The sequence below is a fragment of the Polyodon spathula genome, chromosome 2 (genome assembly GCF_017654505.1).
Source record: "Polyodon spathula isolate WHYD16114869_AA chromosome 2, ASM1765450v1, whole genome shotgun sequence".
NCBI lineage: Eukaryota > Metazoa > Chordata > Actinopteri > Acipenseriformes > Polyodontidae > Polyodon > Polyodon spathula.
In genome coordinates this window covers 81,043,471-81,054,018 of record NC_054535.1, presented here as the reverse complement: position 1 = coordinate 81,054,018, position 10,548 = coordinate 81,043,471, and the positions used below count along the sequence as shown (strand labels likewise).

Here is a 10,548-nt window from a genome sequence, read left to right as displayed (position 1 = left end):
GTGACTCAAATTTGTTGGTTGTTTTGATTTCTGGTGGTTGTGTTTGACGAAGTTTCTTTTTTTCCCTGCTTCTGCCTACCTGAACCCAGCTGTTCTGACCTTCTATCTCCCTGGTGGCTTTCAGTCTGTTAGGGGTGATGCAGACTTCCATGAATTGCGGGTGTGCCAGTTCCTCAAGATCCTGTTGCTGTCTCACTTCTTCCAGCTCCATTTCTAGCATACTTACTAGTTTATGCAAATCCTGGATCGCGCGGCACTTTACGCACACTTAGTTTAGCTCCGCTGGGTTTTCTCGGATTTCCCACATCAAGCAGGTTTCACAGATTACTGGTTTGAAGACCATGTTGAAGGTTTTTTTTTTTTTTTTTTTTGAAGTTTAGTTTCTTCTGCAGCCGTCAACCTGCTTTCAAACTGCTTCTAAACTGCTCTGTACTTTTCCACGCCTGTACTTCTCCCACTCGTTGTCACTGGGAAGACTGCCTTGTTTAACTGCGTTGTTCTGCGTTGTAAACCAGTGCTTCTGACATGGCAAATATTTTGAACTGCCTTACTTGTGGAATAATTACTTTCAAAAGAACAGTACTTGCTTTTCTTTGTTAACACTTTCCTTTAATAAACTGCATGTGGGAATTCTAGGTGTAGCACTGTGCAGAGACCTCCTGGTTGTGGCATATGGTGCTACTTGTATGTATTTGTAATGAATGCATGCTCAGCAAGTACATATTGAAAATGCTCTGCTGAAAAACCTGCCCAATTTTGTAGGTCTGCAATTACTAAAACTAACTTCACAGCGGCAAGGTTTGCTTGGTTTCTTAGCACTTCTTAATTGTACGCTCAGCAATTAGTCTTTCAGTTTGCCACCTACTCTTTAACAAAGTTAGGTGTCTATGATTGACTTGGAGTATTGCTTCTGACTTTGATTAAAACACTGAACTGTTGTACTGCTTTTATAATGGAGCACTCACCTATAGGTACCAAAACTGACTCAGTGTTACTGAATAAGAAAGTTTACTGGTCCAGAGCGTATCTATACTTAAAGTGAGTATAATTTAGATTTTACATATGCAGTTAAATAAACTGTTAATGCAAAATCTGTATTTTTCACATTTAGTAATCAACATTGAAAATGATATGAAACTCCTTAAATTAAGTCTTTGAAAACTGTCAAAACGGTCCTTGAAAAGTCCTTGAAATTTATATCAGAAAAACTGTATGAAGCCTGTACTTATGACATCTGATTGAGTTAAGTAAAGATTGCATATGATTTTTGCAGATGAGGTTTTATAAAATGTGTATTATGTGAATTGGGTATACATGGAAAAGGTTTGATCAGTATCATTTCAAAATCTTTTGTTAACTAGCCTCACATGTGGTTTATGAGGTTGATCCATCTGGTAAAATGATAAGTTGTAAGTGAAGTCACATCTGAAGTTCTTTTTCTACAATGTTCAGTTTAAATTTGCTTCTGAAAGAATTCCACAATGGCCCAGAATGCATCTGAGAGCATGTACAACCTCAGAGCCCCAGCCAAAAGATTGGTTTTGCCCCAGGAGTTTGCCAACATGATCACTGCCCACTTTCACCCATGTACAAGTTACAGCATGTGACATTTAAGAAATATTTTTCTTAACAAGTTTTTACCTTTCTTACAGTTTCTGAAATGTTATGTGCAGATGTTTTCCCATTATTCTTGTAAAAATAAAAAGGCTGCCACAAAAATAGAAAACCTTGAGTTTTATAACACATACAACGCTGTGGGGAATAATATTTGTAGCATTTGAATTGTTTGTAGTAGCACTAAACATTACCTTAGGGCTATAATTAATAATAGACAGCTCTCTCTAGAATATACTATTGCAAGATAATTATCATTGCTAATGTCACTCTCTTGGTTTTAATTGATGGAATTACATGCACAAAACTATAATTAGTAAAGTTTTATTTACACTAACAATTAGCTTTCACATATCATTGTCCCATAATCTACAGTAGAATACACAAAGTATGCCGTACAATTATTCCTATCACAGTATGGTTTTCAGGCTCAATATAAGTAGATTAAAAACAGTATTTTAAAATAAATGCAAGGTCTTGAAAGTTTCTCTGAGTAGGGTTTTTTTTTTGTGTGTTTTCTTTGGATCTCACTTTGAGTGATCTACAAATTGAACTTGCGAAACATGGCTCTTCAGTTTCAAGCAATTACAAACCACTGATGAGCGATATGGAGAGCACTCAAGTGACTGGCTCACGGGAACTAAAATTGCCTCAATGAGGTATTCGGTTAGGTAAGCGATATACTTTCAAGCAACAAGAGACTGAAGTGGTGCTGTGGAACAAGAACAATCTTAATATGGCTGGGTGCCAAATGACAAAGAGGTGTAAGAATATAGCAAAATCGAACAGCTGTAGCATCGGATTGATTCTACAAGATCTTTTTTAGGAAATCTTAACCTCAACTCAAAGTTTAGGTGTTGTTCCAGTATCTCTTAACAATATATACATTGCTTCAGTATGGAACATGTGCATGTACTAAAAGCTACTGGATTTTGTTTTTGCACATTTATCATAGAAACACACAAGATTTTTCAACTGGATTAATTCATTGGCAGTTTCATGTTTCTATTACAGTACAGCATATTTAGTTGTGAAAAAATGAACACACATCTTAGTGATCCCTGCTAATTCTGTGTTATTCTTTACAGCTATTTTTTACAGAAATCAACAAACCTGTGATTTATATTGTGGGTTATAAGGTTTAATATGGATACTGTAACATTTTAAATAAACCCCAAACTGCATCAAAATGTCACCCCACAACAGATTATTTCTTCATTTCCTGATCATAATCTTACATTATTATTTTCAGAAGGACAGAATCATTTTCAAGACAATACTTTATAGTATTAGGTATTATTTTTATGGGGCTCTTCAGATTGAACCATAAATATTTGGGATTAACTACACAAATTAATGTCTTTACTGTGTTCTTACAAAAATGTGTGTCATATAAGAGTACTAGCAAACAGAAAACATATAAAACAAGGTATAGTTCAAGAACGTACCCCCCACCAAGGTTATAAAAACATTACAGAGGTCATTACCATGGAAAATAATGCCACCCTAACCAACACCATAACAACAGCGGATTCCTGAAGCATGTGCTGTATTGCAGTTGTCTTTCCACTGTATTGTTCTTTAATAAATATATCACACTTGAAGGAAAACACCAGCCGGATTATTAGTTAGATGAGAGTGACTTTAGGACCCACCCATTTAAATCCTTAAAATCGACCCCAGCATCTTATAACAAAATAATCAGGCAAATATTCATCCAATCAAAACCATACGCTAGAATGCTTACAGTGTGTGTGTGTGTGTGTGTGTGTGTGTGTGTGTATATATATATATAGAGTCAGTGGTTGAAAATACTGGCCTGTGATTGGTTAAAACGTCATCACAGGAGGAAAAATAGATTGAACTATTGCCCTAACATCCTTACACCGCCAGGCAATAGTCTCCATCTGTCATGTGATTAATTCGCATCACGGTCAGTCTCACCCCTTTTCAAAGGAATGCTCTCCATCTCCACTCTAACAATATAAAATAGCTGAATGAAAAAAGAAAAACTGCTGAACAGTGATTCTGTGACTTAACAGAAAATAAATTACAAACCATACCACAAAAGAAAGAAGAAAAAAAAACTGTGGTGTGAACTTCAAAAACATTTTCTGTTATTTATGTATGTTGTTTAAAACCCATAATAAATGGCTTGCAAATATCTATGGCTATACAGGATATAAAGCCATATTTACTATCCAACATTGCCCCTCATTATTTTGAGTGACTCATATATTAAATATTGTCTGCGGCTTTGGGCATTATAGCCTTCCTGTCTTTAACATTAATCTTCCTTCTGGTCAAGAATTTTCCACTATAGCCCTCCTTTCCAAACACATATGGTACAAACACATTGTTTAGTTTCCTTGTAGGAATTTGCTTGAGATTCTTCAGTCATAAAGCAAAATCCTTGTAACTTTGACCTCACAGATGATGTTGCGTAGTTGGCTGAACTTGCATACAATTTACTATATAAATATACTTTATACATTGATAGAACACAGTTAAAAGAGCAGAGTAAAAACATGGCAATAATAACACTGTGTAACAAATGTTTATTTTTTTTGTTCCTGGGTAGTAAGTGTTATTTCCTAATTGCTTATGCCTCAAAAGTATAGAAAATTTGTGTCTTTTCATTCACATAAAGTCAGAAAAAAAACAACATATGATCCAAATTAACATGTATTTATATTAAAGTAATACAAAAATGACTACAAAAGATTTAGAAGTGAGTAGTTTTTTGAGATTTACAATTATACTGTAAATCTACTTTAGTATAAATACATGTTAATTTTGGATCATATGTTGTTTTTTTCTGACTTTATGTGAAAGAAAAGACACAAATTCGCCCGTTTTCTCATTGGAAATAGTGATATTTTGAAATTTACCTGTCCTGGTCACAAAAGCAAAGTTTGTGGGGAATAATAACCATTTTCTATACTTTTGAGGCATAAGCGATTAGGAAATAACACTTACTACCCAGGAACAAAAATTGTGTTACATAGTGTAATTAATCACTTTGAAATGCTGCTATGAAAAAAACTCACTCCTAACGTACAGAATGCCATCTGTATGTCTCCCTGCATTCAGATATTTTTCAATCAATGATGAAAGAAGTAATTCCTACATTATTCAGTTATTGCAATTTCTCATTTGAGTGTCAGCTAAAGGGTCCTTTATGACCCGTCAGTAGTCTCATAGAATCTAGGTATCAATGATCAGTATCAATGTTATACTTACCAAAAGCAATTGGGCTCTAATTCATGGGATAGTATATGATTATGGTATCTCTCATTCAGTGCTTTTTGTAATAATTATTCTGTGCTCTGCAGTATTCTGCATATACTGTAAGTATATGGATTACGCTCCACATAATGCCATTCCTCTAGAAAATCCCTGTTTACAAGCAACTTTGGCAGAATGCTAAAACATATTGCATCTGTAAGTGACACTCATGGGCCAAAATCCCATAAAAACAAATGACGCTGTGCACATGTCTCTCACATTGTCTTTTGGGAGAATTCCACCAGTACACTACATAAGGAACTTTTAGTATCCTGCATACAACTGGTATATACTGTACCTCAAAAAGGTTCATGTCTATAAACGATCCTGTGGTTAATGACAATGTTCTTACTCTCAGGCTGCAGAGTTGGGCAATGTGAACTTATGCTAGTTTATTCTTTAGAATTAGACATACATATAGATTTTTTGTAAAATGTATAAAAAGAACATAATAAATAATATACAGATCCAAAACATAGAGCCCCATTGCTAATAGGTATGTTGTATGATATACTACAGTTTATAAATGAACCAACATAACAAGTATTCTCACTTTAAAAGCACATTTTAAATTGCACACCAAATAGTCTTCAATCTTTATTGCAAAAGTTTATATAATTTATTCAAAATTACTCCAACAATATGTGTGAACCACAAATATTAAAATATAAAATACACAGTACGATACATTTTTTTTCCCCTGGCTTATCTCCAATAAGAAGTCAAAATACCTTAAGGCACAGTAAAGGTTAGTTTTAGCAAAGCATTAGTCAATATATAAAATAAATAGAAAGGTTGTAAAACCAATATATGACAAAGCATGGAGAGTAGTCACAATCCAGAAGATTACAGGGAACCACTTTAAATGTGTGATAGATAGATCGATAGACAGAAAACAAAGAAATCCATAATACTGAAATAACATAAACAGATACACTTGAGTCAAACTGAATTTTAAAATACATTCATAATTACTTATGGAGCATTTTCAAATCTACGGATTTACAAGTTTTTTGGTATAGGCATATGTTTATTCTTAAAATTCAAGGATTTTATAATATTTATTTTTTTACTTCAGTCCCTCTCATACATTAGTAATGCAGTATTTCAGATTGTGTTAAGCGTAGAGGGCTTGTATTAGAATATCCACTACATTAAAATAGACCCACCTATATTAAAAAGGATAACACATTGAAAAATAAGCATTTTTTTTCAGTGTCTGCTCAACACAGACAATTATACCCACAGGTGCTAGAATTAATGAATTACACAAATACAGTTCTTTGGTACAAGCATTGAAGACTTTATACAAAAAATACACATAAAAGTTACATCCCAGGAGTGATAATAAAAATAAGATTGAAATCTGGCAGTTTCAATGAGCACCTGTATTAGTTCACTTTGAAGCAGAAGCTGAATTAATTCCATGGGAAGTACTTTTCAGCAGGTTTTTTTTCTTCTTTTGACTTCTCCATTTCATGTTCACGATGCTGGGAGTTTTGGCTGCTGCCCTGGAAAATAGGCTGATAATGTTTGTGGTTTTACCCGATTCGATAACAGCGCTCTAGTTGGCACTGAAAAAAAAAAAAAAAACACACACACACAAAAACCTACTGTTATTTTATACAGTTTTTTCATATACAATTTTACTTCAGGTCGTTCAACCTTTCTATTATTTAAAACACAACGTAACAAAAATAAAAACCCACAACATTTGGTAATGTTTACTGTATTTAAAAACTTATATGAATACCAAACTACCTGCATTATAGGGATTGTGGCCCTTCTGTGCTTTGAGCGGAATGCTCTTTTGCAAGTACTTCATGTCTAATCCAGGAGCATCACTGCAAAACGAATGTTTAACAAAAGTTAATAAAATTGTCTCTGGCTCATTACTTTGTACACTATAAAAGTTTTTTTTTTTTTTTTTTTTTTTTTAAATGCAGAGCAAATACCTGACCAATGAAACACTGCAATATTGTTGCGAGGAACCTACTTTTTATTTGAGGCATGCGGTATCATAGGACTGGAAGTTGATGGACCTGGTCTCTGTTCAAATGCACTAGGGGTTGCGCTATTCATTGAAAGGGGGCTGAAATGCACCTGCAGGAATAAAGGATTGAATGTTACAGCAAACCAACCTCTTTTTACACTGTTGCTACGTAATGTACAGTAAAATTTTAAACTTGTCTAAAAATTGCAAACTTGTTATTAAAAATGTGTAATGCACAAATGTGTTTCAAAACAGAAAAAAATTAAAAATCTGCCTTAAAAAAAGCACAAAAGATGACTGCCTGGGGTCTGTGTCTAATCATACTGGGGCCAAAAGATGCTGGATGCATTCCAGCTGAAGAAGCAAAGATCTTAGAATAGTTATCTGAAGGCTGGGCAGAAGGGGCTTGCTGGGGCATCGGGGAGACAGAGAAATGAGTGCTGTAGAGAGCTGGGGGCTGTTGCTGCAAAGACAAAACAGTAGCGTTAAAAGCCAGCTTTGATCATCATATGAAAAGCAAAAAAGATCATTATAAAATGCTTAAACTTCTAGGATTTATCAGAGTTGTTCCACATATGAATAAGTATAGCTGTCATTCAAAAATAATAAGCAGACAGCTGTTCACCTTTCTAAATTAAAACAGTGCAGAAGATTATCCCAATATTTATTAAAGCTTTTTGATACTCAGGTTGTGTTACAGAAGTAGCGAGAAGCTACCCAGTAAGATTAAGGACTCTGTAGCCCATCTAAAGCTGCACTTTCAAGGTTTTGTTCATCCAGTGTCTTTGAGTCAACCTTGAACAAGAAAGTCAGACCACCTATTTCGATCAAAGTTCTTTGAATAACAACATGCTCAAACTCATCCAATTTCTTTGAAGAAATGTCCCGTCCAAGTTAGCTCTGATTGGCCATCAAGTTTGCAGTCACACATTAAACATGCTGATGACATAGCTGGTGCCTTTTTAATATACCAGATGTATTGCTCAGATAAATTGGATCCAACTTTGATCCTACTTAATTTGACCATGAAAACAGTGTTTCCAATAAACTGGATCAACTCAGATCCAACTGCATGTATATTTATTTGACACTGAAAATACACTTTATACAGTTTCTTACAAAAACAATGCAAACTGGAAATTGAAAATTCATACAGGTGGTGAGACTCAATAGGTGAAATCAACATAGATAAAATCAGAACACCTCAACAACTGATATGTTATTGGGAAAATATGTTTTATATTTCTTTTTAAAAATCCCTTGACAACCACTAAAATTTTGTGGTGGTTTGTTTTAAATTGTATGTAAAATATTACAGTTGTAAATGATAAATGTCTACTTTATCATAATTTATCATTGTTTGCTGAACCAGAAATTAAACTAAAAATCAACAATTCATGGATGTAACAGCAATAAATAAGCAACATTGTTCCTTTCAATACAAGTTCATATTCTGATTAAATACTGGCATGCAACTACGATACTGGCATGCAACTACATGCAAATAGACGGGATGGACTGCATTTAAATAACAAGGGAACTAGTCTACTTGGAGAAAAGATCCTCGAGCAGGTTCGGAAGCATTTAAACTAGAAAGGAAGGGGGGAGAAATGAACAAAAAAACAGAAGGGAGACCGCATCAAAACAAGAACAACAACTCAGGTAAGACAACCATTAAATGTATTTATCTAAATGCTAGAAGTATCAGAAACAAAATTCTAGAACTTGAAGCTACTGCACTAACAGGTAACTATGATGTGATAGGTGTTACAGAAACGTGGTTATCTGAGAGTGATGGGGACGAATATAATATTTGTGGGTATACACTGTATAGGAAAGACAGGCAGGACAGACGAGGAGGAGGGGTAGCGCTATACATAAGAAACAGTCTTGAAGCCCAGGTGTTAAACCTGGACAAAGAAAATAAAACCGAATCAATATGGGTCAGAATAACAGACAAAAATTCAAAAGGCATAATAATAGGAGCATGCTATAGACCGCCAGATTCAGACGGTGAGCACAATAATCTGTTATACAATGACATTAGAAATGTGTGTAGCAAAGGAGAAGCCATACTAATGGGGGATTTCAACTTCCCCCAAATAAAATGGGAAAACCCGGTGGGTAGCGCGAAGGATGAAATAGAAATGGTGGAAATGACAAATGACTGCTTCCTAACACAATTTGTCAAGGCACCGACTAGAGGGGAGGCATGCCTTGATTTAGTCTTTTCAAATAACAAAGATAGAATAACTAAAACAGAGGTCAGAGAACCACTGGCAAACTCAGACCACAACATGGTCTCATTTGAAGTGTTTTTTAAATCCTCAAAAGTAAAGACTAAAGCTAAGGTTTACAATTTTAGAAAAGCAAACTATGAAGGCATGAAACAGAGACTAACAGAAGTAGATTGGAGTAAAATAGAGAAAACACCCACAGAAGAAGGATGGTTGTTCTTCAAAAATGTAGTACTAGAGGCGCAAAACAATTATATCCCTAAAGTAGACAAATCTAAATGTAAAACTAAATTGCCAAAATGGTTTAATAGATCAATTAAAAAAAATATTCAGCGAAAAAAGGCACTTTACAGAGCATTAAAAAAGGACCAAAAAGAAAGTACACAGAAAGAGTACACAGAACTGCAAATGCAAGTCAAAAAGGAAGTTAGAAAGGCCAAGAGAGAAATAGAAATGAACATTGCTAAGGAAGCTAAAACCAATTCCAAAATGTTTTTCCAATATTACAACAGCAAGAGAACATTCAAAGAGGAGATTAAATGTTTAAGAGATACAAATGGCAAAATCATAGAGGAAGAAAAAAAAATAGCAAATATATTAAATGATTACTTTTCACAAGTTTTTACAAAGGAAGATACTGACAACATGCCCCACATGTCATCCAGTTCCTATCCAGTTTTAAATAACTTTAGCATAACTGAGGCAGAAGTGTTAAAGGGACTAGGAGCTCTTAAAATAAACAAATCCCCTGGGCCGGATGAGATCCTCCCAGTAGTACTCAAAGAAATGAAAGAAGTAATTTACAAACCGCTAACCAAGATCATGCAGCAGTCTCTTGACACAGGGGTGGTACCGACAGACTGGAAAATTGCAAACGTAATACCGATCCACAAAAAGGGAAACAAAACTGAACCAGGTAACTACAGACCAGTAAGCCTGACTTCTATTATATGCAAACTTATGGAAACTATAATAAGATCCAAAATGGAAAATTACCTATATGGTAACAGGGTCCTGGGAGACAGTCAACATGGTTTTAGGAAAGGGAGATCATGCCTAACTAACTTGCTTGATTTTTTTGAGGATGCAACATCGATAATGGATAATTGCAAAGCATATGACATGGTTTATTTAGATTTCCAGAAAGCTTTTGACAAAGTCCCGCACAAAAGATTAATTCTCAAACTGAACGCAGTTGGGATTCAAGGAAACACATGTACATGGATTAGGGAGTGGTTAACATGTAGAAAACAGAAAGTACTGATTAGAGGAAAAACCTCAGAATGGAGTGTGGTAACCAGCGGTGTACCACAGGGATCAGTATTAGGTCCTCTGCTATTCCTAATCTACATTAATGATTTAGATTCTGGTATAGTAAGCAAACTTGTTAAATTTGCAGACGACACAAAAGTAGGA

The 10,548-nt window shown here is 34.7% G+C and overlaps 1 protein-coding gene across 1 annotated transcript in view; it reads right to left on the bottom strand.

Moving 5' to 3' along the window:
* Positions 1-5,542: 5,542 nt before the first annotated feature.
* LOC121301969 (spindle assembly abnormal protein 6 homolog) overlaps positions 5,543-10,548 on the bottom strand; it is a 28,294-nt gene continuing 23,288 nt past the window's right edge. The window contains exons 14-17 of the mRNA XM_041231720.1: positions 7,197-7,358; positions 6,899-7,005; positions 6,664-6,746; positions 5,543-6,476 (exon numbers count right to left, since the gene is read on the bottom strand). Coding sequence (XP_041087654.1) covers positions 6,385-6,476; positions 6,664-6,746; positions 6,899-7,005; positions 7,197-7,358 — 444 coding nt within the window. The 3' untranslated portion in view covers positions 5,543-6,384. The remainder of the gene's footprint in view (positions 6,477-6,663; positions 6,747-6,898; positions 7,006-7,196; positions 7,359-10,548) is intronic.